The sequence below is a fragment of the Mustelus asterias genome, chromosome 13 (assembly GCF_964213995.1).
Source record: "Mustelus asterias chromosome 13, sMusAst1.hap1.1, whole genome shotgun sequence".
Lineage (NCBI taxonomy): Eukaryota > Metazoa > Chordata > Chondrichthyes > Carcharhiniformes > Triakidae > Mustelus > Mustelus asterias.
In genome coordinates this window covers 9389504-9413998 of record NC_135813.1, presented here as the reverse complement: position 1 = coordinate 9413998, position 24495 = coordinate 9389504, and the positions used below count along the sequence as shown (strand labels likewise).

General features: G+C 51.8%; 1 protein-coding gene across 1 annotated transcript in view; it reads right to left on the bottom strand.

Annotated features, from left to right (window-relative positions):
• Nucleotides 1-793: 793 nt before the first annotated feature.
• LOC144503078 (long-chain fatty acid transport protein 4-like) overlaps nt 794-24495 on the bottom strand; it is a 76404-nt gene continuing 52702 nt past the window's right edge. Inside the window, exons 4-12 of the mRNA XM_078227578.1 lie at nt 24075-24144; nt 22138-22229; nt 19466-19575; nt 16180-16389; nt 15621-15747; nt 12994-13131; nt 11746-11910; nt 4659-4805; nt 794-1329 (exon numbers count right to left, since the gene is read on the bottom strand). Of these exons, the coding sequence (XP_078083704.1) occupies nt 1172-1329; nt 4659-4805; nt 11746-11910; nt 12994-13131; nt 15621-15747; nt 16180-16389; nt 19466-19575; nt 22138-22229; nt 24075-24144 (1217 nt within the window). The 3' untranslated portion in view covers nt 794-1171. The remainder of the gene's footprint in view (nt 1330-4658; nt 4806-11745; nt 11911-12993; nt 13132-15620; nt 15748-16179; nt 16390-19465; nt 19576-22137; nt 22230-24074; nt 24145-24495) is intronic.

The following is a 24495-nucleotide window of genomic DNA, read 5'->3' as shown; positions in this document are numbered from 1 at the left end:
CTGCGTGGGTTTCCTCCGGGTGCTCTGGTTTCCTCCCACAGTCCGAAAGACGTGCTGGTTAGGTTCATTGGCCGTGCTAAAATGTTCTCCCTCAGTGTACCCGAACAGGCGCCGGAGTCTGGCGACTAGGGGATTTTTGCTGTAAATTGACTGCAATGTTAATGTAAGCCTATTTACATAGAACATATATGTTTACATAGAATCCTACAGTGCAGAAGGAGGTCATTCGGCCCATCAAACCTGCTCCGACAACAATCCCATCGAGGCCCTATCTCTGAAACCTCACATATTTACCCCGCTAACCTCTCTGACATCTCCCTCATACTAAGAAGCAATTTAGCATGGCCAATCAACTTAACCCACGCACTTTTGGACTGTGGGAGAAAACCGGAGCACTCGGAGGAAACCCACGCAGACATGGGGAGAATGTGCAAACTCCACACAGACAGTGACCCGAGCCGGGAATCGGACCCGGGTTCCTGGCGCTGTGAGGCAGCAGTGCCAACCACTGTGCCACCTTGCACCCCATGCATTTACTCTAGCTAGTCTCCCTGACACCAAGGGTCAATTTAGCAATCCACCTAACCCGCACGTCTTTGGACAGTGGGAGGAAACCGGAGCACCCGGAGGAAACCCGCGCAGACACGGGGAGAACGTGCAGACTCCACACAGACAGTGACCCGAGGCCGTATTGAACCCGGGTCCCTGGCGCTGTGAGGCAGCAGCGCTGACCCACCGTGCCTCACCGACATTTGTGACACTAATAAATAAACTTTAAATCGCGACAGCTCTCCCCTTTCCAATCCTGTTTAATTTCATTTTCAAACACTCGAGGACGCGACACAGCATCCTGAAGGAAGAAAACAAATGAATATAAAGCTTTGTCCCAACTGAGGACCACCGACCCCCCCCTCCCCCCAAACAATACAGACAGTAAAAATTAACTAGAATTCTCTTGTGCAAAATTGTGATAACCGCTCTTAATAAATTACTAGCAAATCTGTAATAAACTTAGTTAAAGAAAAATAATGGAAATCTGTGTAAAGTTTCTGTACATGCAAATCTGGTCAAGTAACAGAACTGAATTCATTATCCCTTTTGCTTTTTATGGCTACGGATAGCAGTAAGGGTGAGGTAAACATATATTATTGATAGATATATCCGTCTTCAATCACAGCTTCTGTTTTCCTGATTGGATGTTTTTATAGACTTCCTCGGTCAAAGGGACATATTTCTGTTGTTTTGGATCCAATAGATAAAGTCTGTCCTTGATGACTCTGGGGTCAAATCCTTCCTTTCTCATGTCTGTTTTTTGGAATTTGAATGTTCCTGGGAATGTGAAGGAAAAAGTGAGATGTCAGTGTCCGGAAAGCAACTGTACAGTTTTAGCAACGCAAATGTCCCAGAGTCAGGCATGGATTCACTCTAAAGCCTGGAAGCTCTTACTGCAGTGCAGAGGGAGTGCCGCACTGTCAGAGGGTCAGTGCAGAGGGAGTGCCGCACTGTCAGAGGGTCAGTGCAGAGGGAGTGCCGCACTGTCAGAGGGTCAGTGCAGAGGGAGTGCCACACTGTCAGAGGGTCAGTGCTGAGGGAGTGCCGCACTGTCAGAGGGTCAGTGCAGAGGGAGTGCCGCACTGTCAGAGGGTCAGTGCTGAGGGAGTGCGGCACTGTCAGAGGGTCAGTGCTGAGGGAGTGCCGCACTGTCAGAGGGTCAGTGCTGAGGGAGTGCGGCACTGTCAGAGGGTCAGTGCTGAGGGAGTGCCGCACTGTCAGAGGGTCAGTACTGAGGGAGTGCCGCACTGTCAGAGGGTCAGTACTGAGGGAGTGCCGCACTGTCAGAGGGTCAGTGCTGAGGGAGTGCCGCACTGTCAGAGGGTCAGTGCAGAGGGAGTGCGGCACTGTCAGAGGGTCAGTACTGAGGGAGTGCCGCACTGTCAGAGGGTCAGTGCTGAGGGAGTGCCGCACTGTCAGAGGGTCAGTGCTGAGGGAGTGCTGCACTGTCAGAGGGTCAGTACTGAGGGAGTGCCGCACTGTCAGAGGGTCAGTGCTGAGGGAGTGCCGCACTGTCAGAGGGTCAGTGCTGAGGGAGTGCCGCACTGTCAGAGGGTCAGTGCTGATGGAGCGCCGCACTGTCAGAGGGTCAGTGCTGAGGGAGTGCCGCACTGTCAGAGGGTCAGTGCAGAGGGAGTGCCGCACTGTCAGAGGGTCAGTGCAGAGGGAGTGCCGCACTGTCAGAGGGTCAGTACTGAGGGAGTGCCGCACTGTCAGAGGGACAGTGCTGAGGGAGTGCCGCACTGTCAGAGGGTCAGTACTGAGGGAGTGCCGCACTGTCAGAGGGTCAGTGCAGAGGGAGTGCCGCACTGTCAGAGGGTCAGTGCTGAGGGAGTGCCGCACTGTCAGAGGGTCAGTGCTGAGGGAGTGCCGCACTGTCAGAGGGTCAGTGCTGAGGGAGTGCCGCACTGTCAGAGGGTCAGTGCTGAGGGAGTGTCACACTGTCAGAGGGTCAGTGCTGAGGGAGTGTCACACTGTCAGAGGGTCAGTGCTGAGGGAGTGTCACACTGTCAGAGGGTCAGTGCTGAGGGAGTGTCGCACTGTCAGAGGGTCAGTGCTGAGGGAGTGCCGCACTGTCAGAGGGTCAGTGCTGAGGGAGTGCCGCACTGTCAGAGGGTCAGTGCAGAGGGAGTGCCGCACTGTCAGAGGGTCAGTGCAGAGGGAGTGCCGCACTGTCAGAGGGTCAGTACTGAGGGAGCGCCGCACTGTCAGAGGGTCAGTGCTGAGGGAGTGCCGCACTGTCAGAGGGTCAGTACTGAGGGAGTGCCGCACAGTCAGAGGGTCAGTGCAGAGGGAGTGCCGCACTGTCAGAGGGTCAGTGCTGAGGGAATGCCGCACTGTCAGAGGGTCAGTGCAGAGGGAGTGCGGCACTGTCAGAGGGTCAGTGCTGAGGGAGTGCCGCACTGTCAGAGGGTCAGTACTGAGGGAGTGCCGCACTGTCAGAGGGTCAGTGCAGAGGGAGTGCCGCACTGTCAGAGGGTCAGTGCAGAGGGAGTGCCGCACTGTCAGAGGGTCAGTACTGAGGGAGTGCCGCACTGTCAGAGGGTCAGTGCAGAGGGAGTGCCGCACTGTCAGAGGGTCAGTGCAGAGGGAGTGCGGCACTGTCAGAGGGTCAGTGCTGAGGGAGTGCGGCACTGTCAGAGGGTCAGTGCTGAGGGAGTGCCGCACTGTCAGAGGGTCAGTGCTGAGGGAGTGCCGCACTGTCAGAGGGTCAGTGCGGAGGGAGTGCCGCACTGTCAGAGGGTCAGTGCTGAGGGAGAGCCGCACTGTCAGAGGGTCAGTACTGAGGGAGTGCCGCACTGTCAGAGGGTCAGTACTGAGGGAGTGCCGCACTGTCAGAGGGTCAGTACTGAGGGAGTGCCGCACTGTCAGAGGGTCAGTACTGAGGGAGTGCCGCACTGTCAGAGGGTCAGTGCTGAGGGATTGCCGCACTGTCAGAGGGTCAGTACTGAGGGAGTGCCGCACTGTCAGAGGGTCAGTGCTGAGGGAGTGCCGCACTGTCAGAGGGTCAGTACTGAGGGGGTGCCGCACTGTCAGAGGGTCAGTGCTGAGGGAGTGCCGCACTGTCAGAGGGTCAGTGCTGAGGGAGGGCCGCACTGTCAGAGGGTCAGTACTGAGGGAGTGCCGTACTGTCAGAGGGTCAGTGCTGAGGGAGTGCCGCACTGTTAGAGGGTCAGTACTGAGGGAGTGCCGCACTGTCAGAGGGTCAGTGCAGAGGGAGTGCCGTACTGTCAGAGGGTCAGTGCTGAGGGAGTGCGGCACTGTCAGAGGGTCAGTGCTGAGGGAGTGCGGCACTGTCAGAGGGTCAGTGCGGAGGGAGGGCCGCACTGTCAGAGGGTCAGTGCAGAGGGAGTGCCGCACTGTCAGAGGGTCAGTGCTGAGGGAGTGCCGCACTATCAGAGGGTCAGTGCCGCACTGTCAGAGGGTCAGTGCTGAGGGAGTGCCGCACTGTCAGAGGGTCAGTGCTGAGGGAGTGCCGCACTGTCAGAGGGAGTGCCACACTGTCAGAGGGTCAGTGCAGAGGGAGTGCCGCACTGTCAGAGGGTCAGTGCTGAGGGAGTGCTGCACTGTCAGAGGATCAGTGCTGAGGGAATGTTGCACTGTCAGAGGTCAGTACCGAGGGAGTGCCGCACTGTCAGAGGGTCAGTGCTGAGGGAGTGCCGCACTGTCAGAGGGTCAGCACTGAGGGAACACTGAACATTTATTTGGGGATGAGATGCTAAACCAAAGTTACATTCCCCCTTCCTAACAGACAGGGGGTCTCGATTCGAGTCAGAGCAGGGAGCTGTCCACAATGTCCCAGCTGCCAAATATCCCTCAACCATCAACAGGAAAAGATGGTGGTTGGTGAATGATCTTGTCGCTGCCAGCCTCTTTAAACATGAGGAGTGAAATTCTCCAGCCACGCCCGCCCCAAAGCCTTAAAATCCCGTCCTGGGTCAATGGACCTTTGCATGTTCTGCCCCCCCGACCCACTCCGATTCCCCTGGTGGATGGGGCGGGAAAATTCCGCCCCCCCAAGGCAAATACAACAAGACTTAGTATGACGATATTCCGGGGGAAAGCGTCCTTTCTGAAGATTCCTGGGATTTGGGAGAGCCTCGTACCTGTCTTGCTGACAGCTGCAAGTATCCGCAGGAACACCGGCCAAGCGTATGGAGGGAGAACCACCTGGAGGTCTCTGTAGAATGTCTCCAAGTCAATCTGATTGTTGGGGTCTGCGATGGCGGCCAGTCCAGTTTTACCCTCTACTCCTAAAAGGGGTGGGCGGGGGGCGGAGAGAGAGAGAGATCAGATCATGTCTTGCATCAGTGAGAGATATACTTGAAGTAGGCCATTTTCCAAAGCCATATTTTTATTATCTCATCAATATTCACCTCATTAAACATATTCATTTATTGGACTGATTGGCACCATTCATAACGTGCCCACAATGCAGAGGGGAACACCCGAATGGACATTCGTTTAAATCCCCCTCTGCACAGCTGAGAGACCTTTAATTCAAGTTTGATGAAAGATCCTTATTCTGCCCAGCAACAGCACGAAGCTCTGCACAGCTGAGAGACCTTTAATTTCAAAGCCGACAAAAGATCCTTATTCTGCCCGGCAACAGCACGAAGCTGCATTTTAAACCGGCCCTTGGCCAGAAGATCGGGATATCTGCGAGTCAAGACCTGGCAGTGGGATATATGGCACAACTGTACTGTAAATAAAATATTATGGGAATAAAATGGCCAAGGCAGGCACAGAAACTTAATAAACCAGGATAAAAAGAATAAAAGATTAGATTAAATCCCCCTACACACAGCAGGACAAAATGACATTAACACCTAATCTTGCAAGCACAGAATACAGACACAAAACATCAGAGGTCGATTTAGATAAGGGGACACATCGAGAGGATAATGGGAAACACATTAAAACACCGGGGCAAGAACAGGCAGTCCCATTAACACGGACACACACCATACAGATGCAAATTGACAAAGTCTACCAGGGAACTTCCTGACCAGATAGGACACTTTTTAGGTATTGTAAAAATGTATGAGCAAATGTTCCCGCTCGAATTTGGATTCCTATAAATATCCAGAGCAAATGTATAACTGTTGAGATCAACGTGTCCAAGCCACTGTTTCTAAGCTGGCTACGGGGGTCTCCCTGGGATCCCAGTAATTGTACAATAAAGAAAAACGCTTTGAACCTTGCCTTGCGACTCGACCTCCTTGAATGCACTGGTACAAGGGATTTTTCCCCACAACATACTCAACGTTGCAGTGTAGGTGTGACTTCCTCAATTACAGACAGTCTGAAGATCATGGGGACACCACCTCCTGGAGGTTCCCCTCCAAGCCACACACCATTCTGACTGGGAAATATATCGCTGTTACTTCACTGCGGCTGGGTCAAAGTCCTAGAGCTCACCTGACGAAGGGGCAACGCGCCGAAAGCTCGTGCTACCAAATAAACCTGTTGGACTTCAACCTGGGTGTTGTGAGGCTACTTACTGTCCCTCCCTAACAGCACTGTGGGTGCACCTACACCTCAGGGACTGCGGCGGCTCAAGAAGACAGCTCACCGCCACCTTCTCAAGGGGCAATTGGCAATGAGAGGTGGGCAACACTTGCTGGCCTAGCCAGCGAAAGATTAAAACAGGGAATAAGACCACTGTCATTTCTTGGTGTCACGTCTGTTCATTCAGGACTTGGAAAATTTACTGCACACCACCACCTGCTGCTCAGAGTCTGCAACTACAATGTGCTGGGTGACAGCAAAATCCAACTGAAGTTAACAGGAGGATGTGAGTCAAGATTGTGGCCACAGCGTGAAAAGTACTGAAGAGTAAAGGAGGAAATAACATGAATTCTTATAAAATAATGTGCAGGTAAATATCCAACCCATTGGTTTATTAAAGATGAAGAATTGACAGGGTGGTTTATTAAAGAATTGCGGTGTGGACTTACAAGAATGAAAAGTTTATTTATTAGTCACAAGTAGGCTTACATTAACACTGCAATGAAGTTACTGTGAAAATCCCCTAGTTGCCACACTCTGGCGCCTGTTCGGGTACACTGGGGGAGAATTTAGCACGGTCGATGCACCTAACCAGCACATCTTTCGGACTGTGGGAGGAAACCCACGCAGACACGGGGAGAACGTGCAGACTCCGCACAGACAGTGACCCAAGCCGGGAATCGAACCCGGCTCCCGGGCGCTGTGAGGCAGCAGTGCTAATCCACGGTGCCGCTGCCTACTTCCGTGACCTACTTCCCTAACTGGAATGACACCCGGAATCTGAGGGTGAAGTTACGAGGAGAGGTTACACAACCCTAGTGGTGCTGAGGGATGACTTCCTCAAGGTTTAGAAGAAGGGGAGCAAGTAGGGTCGATTGAGAGGAACCACTTCCACCGGTTGTGGAGTCTATGACCCGGCTGGGAGTGGGGGAGGATAGGGGACGGGGGGGTGGGGGGGGGGGGGGGGAGAGGGGGGCATTGTCTAATAATTACTGACAGACCTATCAGCAGCAAAGTGAGGAAACACTCCGTTAAACAAAAGGTGGAAGTTTGAAACTCTCTTCATTAATGGTGGACCAATGGGAAATTGTAAAGTACCACAATTAACAGATTTCTGATAACAAAAGTTATTAAGGGACACGAGGAAATAGCTGGTACATCGAGTTGTCTCACTGAATAGCAGAACAAGTCCACGGGACACAATAGAATAAATGGAATCCCTACAGTGCAGAACGAGGCCACTCGGTCCATCGAGTCCGCACCGACCACAATCCCACCCAGGCCCCACTCCCGCAACCCCACACATTTACCCTGTTAATATCCTGACGCTAAGGGGCAATTTATATGGCCAATCAACCTAATCAGCATCTCTTTGGAGTGTGGGAGGAAACCAGAGGACCCGGAGGAAACCCACGCAGACACGGGGAGAATGTGCAGACTCCACACAGACAGTGACCCAAGTCGGGAATTGAACCCGGGTCCCTGGTGCTGTGAGGTAGCAGTGTTGACCACTGTGCCACCATGCCTCCTCCTGTTGCTTTGTGCCTATGAAGGCTGCAACTGAAGATGGTGTATGGGCTCCGCCGGCCCTTCAGCATCTCCCCAAAGCAGTAGACCTGCAAGCTGCCCATCACAGATGAGCCTTTGCTGACATTTATTACTGGGAGCATAGAGTCATAGAGCAATGCAGCATGGAAACAGGCCCTTCGGCCCAACCGGTCAATGCCAACCACGGTGCCCTCCTAGCTAGTCCCAATTACCAGATCCCTCTAATTCTTTCCCATCCATGTACTTATCCAAATGCTTTTTAAATGTTGTTATTGTATCTGCCTCAACCACTTTCTCTGGCAGCTCATTCCATACACGCACCACCCTCTGCGTGAAGATGTTGCCTCTCAGGCCCCTTTTAAATCTTACCCCTCTCACCTTAAACCTATGCCCTCTAGTTTTCAATTTCCCTTCCCTGGGAAAAAAGACGATGTGCGTTCATCCTACTTATGCCCCTCATGACTTTACACACCTCAATAAGGTCACCCCTCATTCTCCTACGTCCCAAGGAATAAAGTCCTAACCTGGCCAACCTCTCCCTATAATTCAGGCCCACTAGTCCCAGCAACATCCTCGTAAATCTTCTTTGCACTCTTTCCAGTTTATCAATGTCTTTTAACAGGGTGATCAAAACTGTACACAATATTCCCAAGTACGGCCTCATCACTGACTTACGTAACTGTAACATACGGGAGAATTTTCCAGTCCCGCCCGCCACGGGAATTGTTGTGGGTGGGGGAGGGGGGGGGCAGACCATGCAAAGGTCCGTTGACCTTGGGTGGGATTTTCCAGTTTCTTCACCACCCTGTGACGCCGCTTTCAACGAACTATGTACTTGTACTCCTAGGTCCCTCTGTTCCTCAACACTCCCCAGGACCCTACCATTCACTGTATAAGTCCTACCTTCGTTTGACTTTCCAAAATGCAACACCTCACACTGATCTGTATTGAAACCCATTTGCCAATCCTCGGCCCACTTCCCTAACCGGTGAAGATCCCTGTAATTTTTGATAATCTTCTTAGCTATCAATGATGCCTCCTAACTTAGTATTGTCCGCAAACTTACTGACCATGCCTTGTCCATTCACATCCAAATCATTTATAGAAATAACAAATAACAAGGGTTCCAACACCCACTCCTGAGGCACAACCACTAGTCAGGGGCCTCCAGTCCGAGAAATGTCCTTCAACCATCAGCCTCTGCTTCCTACCATCAATGTTAACCATGTGTCTGGAGGTATCTGTTGCGATCCTATTGCAGGGCATGGCGGACAGAGTACCCTTCGTTGTCCAGTACTTCCCTGGAGCGGAGAAGCTATGACATCTTCTCCTGAGCCTTCAACATGTCATCGATGAAGACGAACATCTCGCCAAGGCCATCCCCACACCCCCACTTCTTGCCTTCAAACAACCGCACAACCTCAAACAGACCATTGTCCACAGCAAACTATCCAGCCTTCAGGAGAACAGTGACCACGACACCACACAACCCTGCCACAGCAACCTCTGCAGGACCTGCCGGATCATCAACATGGATGCTATCATCTCACATGAGAACACCATCCACCAGGTACACGGTACATACTCTTGCAACTCGGCTAATGTTGTCTACCTGATACGCTGCAGGAAAGGATGTCCCGAGGCATGATACATTGGGGAGACCATGCAGATGCTATGACAACAGATGAATGAATATCGCTCGACAATCACCAGGCAAGAGTGTTCTCTTCCTGTTGGGGAGCACTTCAGCAGTCACGGGCATTCAGCCTCTGATCTTTGGGTAAGCGTTCTCCAAGGCGGCCTTCACGACAACGCAGAGTCGCTGAGCAGAGACTGATAGCCAAGTTCTGCACACATGAGGACGGCCTCAACCGGGATCTTGGGTTCATGTCACACTATATGTAACCCCCATGACTTGCCTGGGCTTACAAAATCTCATTAACTGTCCTGGCCGGAGACAATACACATCTCTTTAATCTGAGCTTAACCCTCTCTCCACTCACACTGTCTGTACCTTTACGACTTGGTTACCTGGAAAGACTTGCATTCCAACCATTATCTTGTAAATTGATTGTGTGTCTATATAATGCCCTGTTTGTGAACATAACTCCCACTCACCTGATGAAGGGGCAGTGCTCCGAAAGCTTGTGGCTTGTGCTACCAAATAAACCTGTTGGACTTTAACCTGGTGTTGTGAGACTTCTTACTGTTCCTACCATCAAGCCATGGATGGAATATAAATGTTGCTACCAATGTCCAGACCATTGGTTAGACTGCACCAAGTGCTGCGTGAGTTTTGGCCACTGAAGGAGGGACATACTTCCATTGGAAGCTCTTCACTGAGCTGATTCCTGGGATGAGGGCGGTTTGTCTTACGAGGAGAGGTTGAGCAGGTTAGGCCCGTACTCACTGGAGTTTAGAAGAATGAAGGGTGATCTTATCGAAACCTATAAGATCCGGACAGAGCTTGAAAGGGTGGATACTGAGAGGATGTTTACCCTTGTGGGGGGGGGGGGAATTCTAGGACTACGGGGACATGGCTTCAGAAAAGGGGTGTCCCATTGAGGAGGAGGAGGAATTTATTTCTCTCAGGGGGTCATTAGTGTTTGGAATCCTCTTTTCCAGAGATCGGTGGAGATTGGGTCATTGAATATCTCCGTGGCTGAGTTAGAGAGATTTTCGATTGTCAATGGGGTACGGGGGGGAAGACTGGCAATGGTATTATCGCTAGATTATTAATCCAGAAAGTCAGCTCATGTTCTGGGGCTTGGGTTCGAATCCCGCCACAGCAGATGGTGGAATTTGAACTCAGTAAAAAATATCTGGAATTAAGAATCTACTGATGACCATGAAACCATTGTCGATTGTCGGAAAAACCCATCTGGTTCACCAATGTTCTTTAAGGAAGGAAATCTGCCATCCTTACCTGGTCTGGCCTACATGTGACTCCAGACCCACAGCAATGAGGTTGACTCTCATTGCTTTCAGACAACTAGGGATGGGCAATAAATGCTGGCCAGCCAGCGACGCCCATGTCCCATGAATGAATAGAAGAAAAATCAGATCAGCCATGGCAGAACGAGCTTGAGGCAGCAAATGGCCTACTCCTGCTCCCATTTCTTACGTTCCAATATCGTATGCTATTCCACTATGGTGGACATCATCACAGAGCCCTCAGCTGACACACCTCCCAGCAGAGGTGATCAGGAGCTCACAGACATCTTTGGCTTGTTGGGACTGAGATGCTGATAAGAACATAAGAACTAGGAGCAGGAGTAAGCCGTCTGCCCCTTGAGCCTGCTCCATCATTCAATAAGATCATGGCTGATCTTTTCATGGACTCAGCTCCACTTACCCGCCCGCTCACCATAACCCTTAATTCCTTTACTGTTCAAAAATTTATCTATCCTTGCCTTAAAAACATTCAATGAGGTAGCCTCAACTGCTTCACTGGGCAGGGAATTCCACAGATTCACAACCCTTTATGGGAAGAAGTTCTTCCTCAACTCAGTCCTAAATCTGTTCCCCCTTATTTTGAGGCCATGCCCCCTAGTTCTAGTTTCACCTGCCAGTGGAAACAACTTCCCTGCTTCTATCTTATCTATTCCCTTCATAATCGTATATGTTTCTATAAGATCTCCCCTCATTCTTCTGAATTCCAATGAATATAGCCCCAGTCTACTCAGTCTCTTCTCATAAGCCAACCCTCTCAACTCCAGAATCAACTTGGTGAATCTCCTCTGCACCCCCTCCAGTGCCAGTATATCCTTTCTCAAGTAAGGAGACCAAAACTGTACACAGTACTCCAGGTGTGGCCTCACCAGCACCTTATACGGCTGCAACATAATCTCGCTGTTTTTAAACTCCATCCCTCTGGCAATGAAGGACAAAATTCCATTTGTCTTCTTAATTACCTGCTGCACCTGCAAACCAAACCTTTTGTGATTCCTGCACAAGGACACCCAGGTCCCTCTGCACAGCAGCATGCTGCAATTTCTTACCATTTAAATAATAGTCCTGATATAGAAGGCGGGGTCAGATTTTGACTGCTGGTCACTTTACTGTTGATGAATTAAGGCCACAGAGAAAATCACCTTGGTGACACAAACGGGCTCGTGTAAATTAAACGCTTACCTGGCACCTCAACGCCGTATACAACAACGTCAGCCATGCCGAGAATCCGACTGAGCGTTCCCTCCACCTCGGTAGTGGACACGTTCTCGCCTTTCCAACGGAAAGTGTCCCCCGTGCGATCTCGGAAATACATGTAGCCATAGTCATCCATGACCAGAACATCACCTGTCCACAAAGAAGCGGCCAGCGTTAGGGGCCTTGACAATAAATCCACAATTAGGGATGGGCTGTAAGTGTAGGCCTCACCAGCAACCACTCTCATCCCAGGAAACAGTAAATAAAAATTGCTAATGACGCAAGTCCCCATGTGGAAACATTTCTCCTGCACTTTGTCCAAGATCTGTCATGTTTCATAGAATCTCCAGTAGAGAAGGAGGCCATTCAGCCCATCGATTCTGCACTGAATCTTTGACGGACTCAGGTTCTATCCTCATAGCCCCTTAGAGTGCAGCAGCTGGCTGCTCAGGTGAGCTGAGGCTCCCCCCACTTCCCCCACCTACTGGCGAGAATCACATTAGGGTTTCTGTATTACACAGAGTGCTGTAAATGTGCTGGGAAAAAAACAGCGAGAAAAGCGACCGTTTGCCCACCCGTTCCACACTTCGAATTGTTTTGAGAAAATTCCACCCTACTTCTTCCAAACGGTGGCGAGTCTGTGGAATTCACTGCCCCAGAGCGCGGTGGATGCCAGGAGTTAGAGTAAATGTAAGGACGAGGTGGGCAGATTTTTCATTAGTAAGGGATTGAAGGGCTATGGTGAACAGGCAGGAATGTGGAGGTGAGGCTGGGGTGAGATCAGCCATGATGGTATTGAATGGCGGAGCAGGCTTGAGGGGCTGAATGGCCCACTCCTGCTCCTAGTTCTTATGGTTCTTATATGGTGCTTGCTGTGGCTCTGGAGTCACATGTAGGCCAGACCAGGTAAGGATGGCAGATTTCCTTCCCTAAAGGACATTATTGAACCAGATGGGTTTTTCCGACAATCGAGAATGGTAGATTCTTAATTCCAGATATCTTTTATTGAATTCAAATTCCACCATCTGCCGTGGCGGGATTTGAACCCGTGTCCCCAGAACATTAGCTGAGTTTCTGGATAAATAGTTTAGTGATAATACCACTAGGCCATCACCTCCCCTTGGCTGACAGCTTGGACGAGCTCAATGTTCGTCCCCCTGGGATTCTGGGGGACGCGGGGCGGTGAATGGAAACCCTCACAATCCCCTCCCCTCGCTACCCGCGCCCTCTTACCCGAGAGGTATGCAGCATCCCCCTTCTTGAAGACGTCGTGGGCGATCTTTTTAGTCGTGGCTGACTCGTTCACATACCCGTCAAACCGCCGCAGGGGGTCGTTCTGGACAATCCGACCAACCAGCTGGCCCGGTTCACCTGAGCAGAGGGAAACAAAGCTACCAATCAGACCGTGGCCCTGGGAAGAGCTTCCCGCTGGAAGCGAGACGGGGAGTGGACATGTTTTGCTGGTAAAATCCCTCCTGCTTTCAGGATCTGACTGAACCACGCACCTCATTTGTTACTCAGGCAGGGTTGGATTTTAAAACTGCAAGTTAAAGAAACCTCATTTTGTTCAGAAGTAGAGACAATCCTCTTACTTTATTTTCTTTCAGAGAACAAACATAATTACCGCACAGGAACAGGCCCTTCGGCCCTCCAGGCCCGTGTTGGTTATGATGCCCTAACTTTAAAAAACCCTTCTGCCCTTACTCAGTCCATATTCCTCTATTCCCTCCCTATTCATGAACCCATCCAGATGTCTCTTGCTAATGTGCCCGCTTCTACCACTTCCTCTGGCAGCACGTTCCAGGCACCGACAACTCTCTGCGTGAAAAACTTCCCCCGCACATCTCCCTTAAGCTTTCCCCCCCTCTCACCTTGAACCTGTGCCCCCTTGTAATTGACACTTCCACCCTGGGGAAAAAGCCTCCGACGATCCACCCTGTCTGTGCCCCTCATAATTTTGTAGTCCTTTATCAGGTCTCCCCTCAGCCTCCGTCTTTCCAGTGAAAACAATCCTAGTTTATTCAAACTCTCCTCATAGCCGACACCCTCGAGACCAGGCAACATCCTGGTGAACCTTCTTTGCATTTTCTCCAAAGCTTCCACGTCTTTCTGGTAGAGTGGTGACCAGAACTGCACACAATACTCCAAATGCGGCCTAACCAATGTTTTATATAGCTGCAATATGATTTGCCAACTTTTGTACTCAATATATTTCATTCATGGGATATGACTGTCGTTGGCTAAGTCAGCATTTATTGCCCATCCCTAATTGCCCTTGTGAAGGTGGTGGTGAGTTGCCCTCTTGAGCTGCTGCAGTCTCTGAGGTGTAGGTACACCCACGGTGCTGCTAGTGACAGTGAAGGAATATTTCCAAGTCAGGATGGTGAGTGGTTCGGTGGGGAATTTGCAGGTGGTGGTGCTCCCAATATCTGCTGCCCCTTGTCCTTCTAGATGGTAATGGTCACAGGTTTTGAAGCAGCGACTGGAGGAGCCTCGGTGAACTGCTGCAGTGCATGTTGTAGATGGTACACACTGCTGCCTCTGGGTGTCGCTAGTGGGTAGGAGTGAATGTTGAAGGTGGTGGATGGGGGTGCCAGTCAAGTGGGCTGCTCTGTCCTGGATGGTGTCGAGTTTCGTGAGTGTTGTTGGAGCTGCGCCCAACCAGGCAAGCGGAACAGCCCAGGACACAAGACAACCATCTCAAAGCCGGGGCAGTCCATTAAAATCCAGGGTCATCCCAGTTATCGCTGTAACAGAACCTTTTTTTAAGTAGTCCCCCCCCCAAAGAAAACCCATCCCTAAGTTTGTGGTAATCACCAGGATGTTGATTCCCTATCGTCCTCTCGGCCCTAATCCATTGCCGGGGGGGGGATCGGGAATGTTCCAACGTTCTTGTACCGAGGCTAAGGCCAGAATTTTACCGTCCCGCCTGCCACGGGAATCGGAGCGGGCGAGGGGCGGATCATGGAAAGGTCCGTTGACCTCAGGCGGGATTTTACGGTTTCGGGACGAGTAGGGCCATAAATTCCCACCCTAAGGGTTCCATTTTTCTTGTGTGTATCTAGACTGACTATTTGACTGAGGGTGGCATCACAGCAGATCGTAATGGTGTTAGCACACACTCACACACACTCACACACACGCATACGCACGTATGCTCACACAAACAAGCCCACAAACACACATGTGCGCACACACATGCACGCCCACAAACACACATGCACACCCACAAACACACATGTCCACACACATGCACACCCACAAACACACATGTCCACACACATGCACGCCCACAAACACACATGTCCACACACATGCACACCCACAAACACACGTGTCCACACACATGCACACCCACAAACACGCGTGTCCACACACATGCACACCCACAAACACACGTGTCCACACACATGCACGCCCACAAACACATGTCCACACACATGCACGCCCACAAACATGTCCACACACATGCACGCCCACAAAGACACATGTCCACACACATGCACACCCACAAACACACATGTCCACACACATGCACGCCCACAAACACACATGTCCACACACATGCACGCCCACAAACACACGTCCACACACATGCACGCCCACAAACACACATGTCCACACACATGCACACCCCCAAACACACATGCACGCCCACAAACACACATGCACGCCCACGCCCACACACACACACACACAGACACAGACACAGACATACACTCTAGCCTCAGTGACACTGATCTCTTACTCAGCACAGGAGGGATTTTCTATTTTAACACCAGGGGGATTTGGATCATATTTTGGTCAAGGACTGATCGACTAACCAGCAGTTGCTGAGTTACTGGATGCTGCTGATATACCTGGTTTACAGGGGATGCAGACACCATCGCGGCCTCGAATTAGCTCCATCGTATCCTCATCTACCTTAACCAATCGGATCGGGTAGACAAAGGGAAGAATGCGGCTATTAAACCCACAGGCACCAATCTACAAAGGAAAGAAGAGACAATAACTTTAAAACCACAGGCTGGCATCCTGCGGGTCCCAGACAACCACACAATTCCCGGAGCTCCATACAACACACCATTATTACATTCAAACACACAAACACAGACACACACACACACGCACACTTACTAACTGTAGCCTCCTGTAGAGGTCCAAATAAAAGAAAACTGAACCCCGTGCAGAGTTCAGATAAGAGATGAGTTACTAAAAATATTCATGTCCACCAACTGGCAATCATCCTCCAACAGGCAAAAATATTCCAAGCTGCCCCTCAAGAGTCAATTAGGCAAAAATAAACATGGAATCAGAAAGGAAGAATATATATCGGGACAGGTGGCCATAAAACAGTGTCTGCCTCACCCCCTCCCCCAACCCGGCCGGACCCACGCGCCTCCCCCTCTTTCCCAGCACCTTGTTGTCGAAGTTTCCCAGGCTGCAGTTGCATTCCGTGGCTCCGTAGAACTCCGCCACCTGTGGGATGTGGAAGCGGGAGGTGAAGTCCTCCCAGATGGAGGGCCGCAGGCCGTTCCCGAGGGCCATTTGTACACAGTGCTGCCGCTCCACTGCCCGCACTGGTTGGCTCAGCAGGTAGCGGCAAATCTCCCCGATATACTGGACAATCTGCGGAGAGAGGAGGGTGAAGTAAAAAGTAAAAGTAAAGTTTATTTATTAGTGGCACAAGTAAGGCTGACATTAACACCGCGATGAAGTTACTGTGAAAATCCCCCAGTCGCCACACTCCGGCGCCCGTTCGGGTACACTGAGGGAGAATTTAGTACAGTCAATGCGCCCTAACCAGCACGTCATTCGGACTGTGGGAGGAAACTGGAGCGCCCGGAGGAAACCCACGCAGACACGGGGAGAATGTGCAAACTCCACACAGACAGTGACCCGAGCCGGGAATCGAACCCGGGTCCCTGGCGCTGTGAGGCAGCAGTGCTAACCACTGTGCTCCAAATCAGTGCCTCAAAGCAACCGACACACCACAAACTAAACAGCACCAATGTCATAGAATCCCTACAGTGCAGAAGGAGGCTATTCGGCCCCTCGAGTCTGCACCGATCACAATCCCATCCGGGCCGTATTCCCGCAACCCCCCACATATTTACCCTGCTAATCCCCCCCGACACTAAAGGTCAGTTTAGCATGGCCAATGTACCTAACCCGTACATCTTTGGATTGCGGGAGGAAACCGGAGCACCCGGAGGAAACCCACGCAGACACGGGGAGAATGTGCAAACTCCACACAGACAGTGACCCGAGGCTGGAATCGAACCCGAGTCCCTGGCGCTGTGAGGCAGCAGTGCTCACCACTGTGCCATCGTGCCACTCGGGAATATAGAAATTCCCTAGAACCTGCCTGACCCTTAGCTGCCCTCTGAAATGGCCAAGCAAGCCCATCAGTTCAAGGGCAACTCAAGAAGGACAACAAATGTTGGCCTTTCCAGCGATGCCCCACTTCCCGTGAAAGAATAAAGGGAAGGAAAAAAATCATTGTCAGGAGCCTGATGCGGAGTCCCGGGGATGAATAAATGGAATACCAGAAGAGGGACAATCACTTATTCTGGGCCTCAAAAAACACACAGCAAAAAGATGTCGGTTGGTTTGATGGAGAATTTTCCAATTTTTGTAAGAACTGATATAATAAGATAGATAAAGAGTAAAAGCAAATTACTGCGGATGCTGGAATCTGAAACCAAAAGAGAAAATGCTGGAAAATCTCAGCAGGTCTGGCAGCATCTGTAAGGAGAGAAAAGAGCTGACGTTTCGAGTCCAGATGGTCCTTTGTCAAAGCTTTGGTGGTGAGAGTGTGGGAGGGAGGAGGGAGAGAGAGGGATGAGGGAGAGAGGGAGGAGGAAGAGAGGGAGGAGAGTGTGGGAGGGAGAGGGAAGGAGGGAGAGTGAGGCAGTGAGGGAAGGAGGGAGAATAGAGTGGTGAGGCAGTGAGGAAGGGAAGGAGGGAGAGAAGGGTGGTGAGGGAGGGAAGGAGGGAGAGTGAGGGAGGGAGAGTAGGATGGTGAGGCAGTGAGGGAGGGAAGAGGGGGAGGGAGGGAAGGAGGGGGAGGGAGAGTGAGGGAGGGAGAGTAGGGTGGTGAGGCAGTGAGGGAGGGAAGGAGGGAGAGAAGGGCAGTGAGGAAGGGAAGGAGGGAGAGTGAGGGAGGGAGAGTAGGGTGGTGAGGCAGTGAGGGAGGGAAGGAGGGAGAGAAGGGCAGTGAGGAAGGGAAGGAGGGAGAGTGAGGGAGGGAGAGTAGGGTGGTGAGGCAGTGAGGGAGGGAAGGAGGGAGAGTGAGGGAGGGAGAGTAGGGGGGTGAGGCAGTGAGGGAGGGAAGGAGGGAGATTGAGGGAGGGAGAGTAGGGTGGTGAGGCAGTGAGGGAGGGAAGGAGGGAGAGTGAGGGAGGGAGAGTAGGGTGGTGAGGCAGTGAGGGAGGGAAGGAGGGAGAGTGAGGGAGGGAGAGTAGGGTGGTGAGGCAGTGAGGGAGGGAAGGAGGGAGAGTGAGGGAGGGAGAGTAGGGTGGTGAGGCAGTGAGGGAGGGAAGGAGGGAGAGTGAGGGAGGGAGAGTAGGGTGGTGAGGCAGTGAGGGAGGGAAGGAGGGAGAGTGAGGGAGGGAGAGTAGGGTGGTGAGGCAGTGAGGGAGGGAAGGAGGGAGATTGAGGGAGGGAGAGTAGGGTGGTGAGGCAGTGAGGGAGGGAAGGAGGGAGAGTGAGGGAGGGAGAGTAGGGTGGTGAGGCAGTGAGGGAGGGAAGGAGGGAGAGTGAGGGAGGGAGAGTAGGGTGGTGAGGCAGTGAGGGAGGGAAGGAGGGAGATTGAGGGAGGGAGAGTAGGGTGGTGAGGCAGTGAGGGAGGGAAGGAGGGAGATTGAGGGAGGGAGAGTAGGGTGGTGAGGCAATGAGGGAGGGAAGGAGGGAGATTGAGGGAGGGAGATGCTGCCAGACCTGCTGAGATTTTCCAGCATTTTCTCTTTCGGTAAAGAGTAACTTTTCCCACTGTTGTGGGGGAGTCCAGAACAAAGGAAAATAACCATAAAATCCAAACTGGGCCATTGAGGAGATTAGTTGGGGGAGAATCGTAGAATGAGTCGGAGGGGCTGAATGGTCGTCTCTTGTTCCTACGTTCCCAACTAAGAGGTCAAGAGATAAAGCTGCCACTCGCCCATTTTGTGGCAGCAAGGTGGCTATAGAACCCCGAAATAAACTCCACCTTTGCACTGTGCCATGTTTACGATGTTATAGTCTCACTGACAAAGACGGCAGCAGTTAAATGGAGAGCTGAGATCTCACAGGATAAATAAAGGTGTCGTTAGGGTGAGCTGTACAGACCGGGGGTGAAAGTATTATCACCTGGATCACTGGGAAATGAACTGACCTGTGCAGGTTACGAGGGGTGGAACAACGTGAGTGGCATTGCCACTCCTGTGCCCAGACTCCTCACTGCCCTGCCCTGCCCCCTCCCCCATTGCCACTCCACTGCCCCGGGGTCTGTGCTTATGGGGGTATAAACGGCAGATAGGGCCTGGGGTACAATTGCAGCCTTTAACAGTGTTGAGAGGGATGGGGTTTAAGCTCGAGTTCATTTCTAACTGCCCAAGTTTAGGGGGCTGAATGGCCTCCTCTGCATCGTCCATTTTCTGGCATTTCTATAAACACCAGGGTGTCAGTGTCAAACCCGGGCTGATATCTTCACAGAACGTTCACTCACCGTGCACCTGTACTTGACACAGTCGTCCCAAAAGCGAGAGGCGGAGAACTTTTTCCTGATGACAACAGTCAATCCGTGGAGGAGACACTGCCCTACCCCCACGATATTCCCTAGGAAAGGAAGAATGACTGGATCAGTGACACGGGATTCGGTTTCTAAACATGAGTGTGGCAGTGTTGGAGCCACAGCGCTCAGCACGCAGGAAGCTAAACAGCAGGAAAGGAGCAGAGAGTCCATCTTCAGGCCCGAATCTTCAGTTCCAAACTCCCTCACTCTCCCTCCTTCCCTCACCGCCCCACTCTCCCTCCCTCACTCACTCTTCCTCCTTTCCACCCTCACTGCCCTATTCTCCCTGCCTCACTCTCCTTCCTTTCCTGCCTCACCCTCCCTCCTTCACCACCCTACTCTCCCTCCCTCACTCACTCTTCCTCCTTTCCACCCTCACTGCCCTATTCTCCCTGCCTCACCCTCCCTCCTTCACCACCCTACTCTCCCTCCCTCCCTCACTCTCCCTCCTTCACCACCCTACTCTCCCTCCCTCCCTCACTCTCCCTCCCTCCCTCACTCACTCTCCCTCCCTCACTCTCCTTCCTTTCCTGCCTCACCATCCTACTCTCCCTCCCTCCCTCTCCCTCCCACACTCTCACCATTCATTACCCAACATGTCCGTTCCCATGGGGACAGAGCAATCCCACAACCAATTGGACAGCAGACAGACTCTGTTATCTGATTGGATGATTTTTGACTGTCAAACAGTCTGTTCTTTCCCAACTGCGACATTTTTTATAATCAGAAACCAACGGTGTTGAAAGGCAACGATTGGTTTTAGCGGCCCAGTGATATTTCACTGAGGCTCCGGAACACGGAATGTAGACAACCTTGGCTGGTCTCACTGAGCGATATAGGCCAATCCCCCAATCAGAAGAATGTAGGGGCAGGGATAGGCCATTCAGCCCATCGAGTCTGCACCAACTCTCTGATAGAACATCATACTCAGGCTCACCATCCCACCCTATCCCTATAACCCCACCAATCCCCCAACCTACACAACTTGGGTCACTGAGGGGCAATTTAGCATGGCCAATTCACCTAACCTGCACACCTTTAGACTGTGGGAGGAAACCGGAGCACCCGGAGGAAACCCACGCAGACACAGAACCAAGGCTGGAATCGAACCCGGGTCCCTGGTGCTGTGAGGCAGCAGCGCTAACCACTGTGCCACCGTGCTGGCCTTGAACAGATCCGATGACCCAGCCTCCACAGCTCTCTGAGCTAGAGAATTTCAAAGATAAGAGAGAGAAGAAATTCTTCTTCTTCACCATCTTAAATGGTAGGTTCCTTGGGCGAACTTTTCCAGCCCTCCTGCCAGTGCGATTTTCCATTCCCGCCAGAGTTGATAGGTTTTTAAGTGACTCACTGTATTTTCTGGTCCCAGCCTCACTGGGAAGGGGCTGTAAAATTCCACCCCTCATTCTGAAATTCTGCCCCCTAGTTCTAGGTTCCCAGAGGAGGGGGAAACATCCTCTCAGTATCTACCCTTACAGCGGAGGATGCGAAATTTGTCAGAAAAAAACACGAGGGATTAAAAACTTTCAACGAACGCATATTGTCTTTTTCCTAGGGAAGGGGAGTCCAAAACTAGGGGGCAAAGCTTTAGGGTGAGGCGGGAAAGATTTGAAAGTGACCTGAGTGGCAACTTCTTCACGCAGAGGGCGGTGTGTGTATGGAATGAGCTGCCAGAGAAAGTGGTTGAGGCAGGTTCAACAGCAACATTTAAAAAGCATTTGGATAAATACATGGATGGGAAAGGCTTAGAGGGAATTGGGTCAAATGTGGGCAATTGGGACTAGCTGGGAGGGCACCATGGTTGGCATGGACAGGTTGGGCCGAAGGACCTGTTTCCGTGCTGTATTGCTCTATGACTCTTATGACTCTAATAGTTAAAGTTAATTTATTAGTGTCACAAGTAGGCTTACATTAACACCGCAATGAAGTTACTGTGAAAATCCCCTAGTCGCCACACTCTGGTGCCTGTTCGGTTACACAGAGAGAATTTAGCACGGCCAATCCACCTAACCAGCACATCTCGGACTATGGGAGGAAACTGGGGCATCCGGAGGAAACCCACGCAGACATGGGGAGAATGTGTAAACTCCACACAGACAGTGACCCAAGCTGGGAATCAAACCCGGGTCCCTGGCGCTGTGAGGCAGCAGTGCTAACCACTGTGCCACCGTGCCGCCCTGGTCTTTGTTCTAAGTAGCATGGTGCAATGAAAAGAAAGCCATGTTTGGGTTCAGGTATTTAAAGTAAAAGTTTATTTATTAATGTCACAAGTAGGCTTACATTAACACTGCAATGAAGTTACTGTGAAATTCCCCCAGTCGCCACACTCCAGCGCTTGTTCGGGTCAATGCACCTAACCAGCACGTCTTTCGGACTGTGGGAGGAAACCAGACCACCCAGAGGAAACCCACGCAGACACGGGGAGAACGTGAGACTCCACACAGACAGTGACCCAAGCCGGGAATTGAACCCTGGCGTTGTGAGGCAGCAGTGCTAACTACTATGCCAACGTGTTGCTGACTGACTGGTGAGTGACAGTGTTTACTGGGAGCTGCACTCTCTCCCTCCCTGTACCCCAAACTCCCCCAGTGCCTCCCCCAGGTTACCTGCAGAGTGGTAGAGAGGCAAACAGTCATAGACAATGTCATCGGCACGCATACGGTAACCGTAATAAACCAAAGCTGCCATTCGGTAATACCTGGATGGGAGAGAGAAAATTCAGGATGCAATTCAAATTCTAGAATATCGCTGAAAAGAGAGACAGGTTGTCGAAGTTTTTCACCCTCCACTCATCAGGACAAATGCAATACCACCAAATTTCAAACACTCGCAACGATTTATACTGCAGATGAAACGGGTGGTTGGTTGGCAAGTCCACACTGATTGGCAGAGGCTTTGCCACGGAGAAAGCAACAGGGATCTATAAGCTCCCGGGTAATTCTAAAAAAGTGCAAGGCTTGGACAGGTTCATTTTTTTGGCAGGGAATGGATGATTCAAATCCTCAATTGGTAATCCTCCCGGAATGTTCTCCACCTCCCTCTGCCGCATCGCATTGGTAGAGTTTGCCGGGTGAGGTGTTCCCATTGTAAGGAATGGGTAACTGCAGACAACATTAGGTGACGGTCAGCTTGGTGGGAGCAGACTCCCCCCCCCTCCCAACACCCCCCCCCCCCCTGCCACCACCCCACCCCACCCCTGCCGTGTCAGAGAGCGAGTGCCAAATCTAGACTGGTGCTGCCAGCCACTGGAGCGCATCAGTGTCTGAGGTGGCATCTTTCATGATGAGTCTTTAAACCAAGGGCCTGTCTGCCCTCTCAGGTGCACGAAGATGATCTTCATGGCCACACTGGAAGAAAATGAGGCGTCTCAAGGTCTCCAGATTGTCACAGCTTTAGATAAGGTAATAAAAATAAAGTTGTGACCATGGGGCACGGGCTGGAGTGGACAGATTTAAGGTATCGGGCAGCGGGTGAGGGTACGGGAACAACCAGGTTACCCAGTGAGTGGCCATGACCTGGAATTTACTGCAGACAAGCGGCGGGAGGTGATTAACGATTTCAAAAGGAAATTGGACGGAGACCCGGGGATAACTAAATTAGCAGCTCTGTGGGAATAGAGTGCAGGAATGGGACTGGCTGGATTGGACTGCAAAGAGACAGCATGGACTCAACGGGCCGAACGTCCTCCTCCTGTCGGGCAATGACACCAACAGCAGGTTTTATCCCACTGGCGGAATTCTCACCAACATCGCTGGACTGTTGAATGGTTTGCTGCACTTTCTGGCCCCACCCCTACCTCCTGGCCCCACCCCACCCCCTGGTCCCGCCCAGCTTTCAGCCCCACCCACTGCCTGGCCCCACCCCCTCTGTGACAGAATGGTGAAGTGCCACCCTGTGACACCCCAGGCATTTCTCTCTGGTGTCCTTTTCGATATATAACATCAATAAGCCCGCCCACACTCAACATCATCACAAACAGATTACCTGGTCCTTACTCCAATAATAAACCCCCCCTCCCCCGCCACACCTCCCCCTCCTCACCCCAGACGGGGGAATATGGGGGTCTTTGTCTTTTTCTTCCCCAAAGCTACGAGGCCGCAAGTGTAAAGCGGCGCAGATCCTCTTCCAGCCTACAGGTGGCAGACTGCTCCGAGCAACACAAATGGAGCGGCGGGGGTTAAATCTGTCAAACCCCTGTCCCGTCCAGCCCTGGTGGAAGAGTGGCTCCTCACACTATCGGAGGGGGGCGCCCGCTATCGCTGGATTGGCACAGCGGCAGGGCACGGGACTGAAAGCAGCCTCTCAGCACTGGCAGCTCAAGGTCACTGAGGGAACTCTGCTGTGAGCGCATCTGCTCTCCCTGTCGGAAGAATAAAGGAGGGAAGGGGGCAGCTATAAAGGGAAAGCCAGCTGGCAGGGGAGCAAAAAATAGAAACATAGAATCGTTGCAGCATTGTGGGAGGCTATTCGGCCCATCTAGTCTGTGCTGGCTCTCTACAAGGGTCATTTGATCTTTAGACATCCTCAAGACATGGGTCCTTACCTGCTGTGGACAACAATAGCTGCCTTGGGCATGCCAGTTGTTCCTGAGGTGTAGATATAAAACAGTCGATCTGCAACAAGAGATACACTGTCACACGGGAGCAGAAATAACCATTGAAAGTCATAGATACAGAACAGGAGGCCATTCGGCCCATCTTTTGCAGAGCGCATTTTCCGCTCCCTTCCAAGGTTTGTAATCTTTCTTTCCTGTCAACTATTTATCCAATTCCCTTTAGAAAGTCACAATTGAATCTGTTTACACCACCCTTGGGGGGGAGGGGGGGCGGCACGGTGGCACAGTGATTAGCACTGCTGCCTCACAGCGCCAGGGACCTGGGTTCAATTCCCAGCTTGGGTGTCTGTCTGTGTGGAGTTTGCACATTCTCCCCACGTGGGTTTCCTCCGGGTGCTCCGGTTTCCTC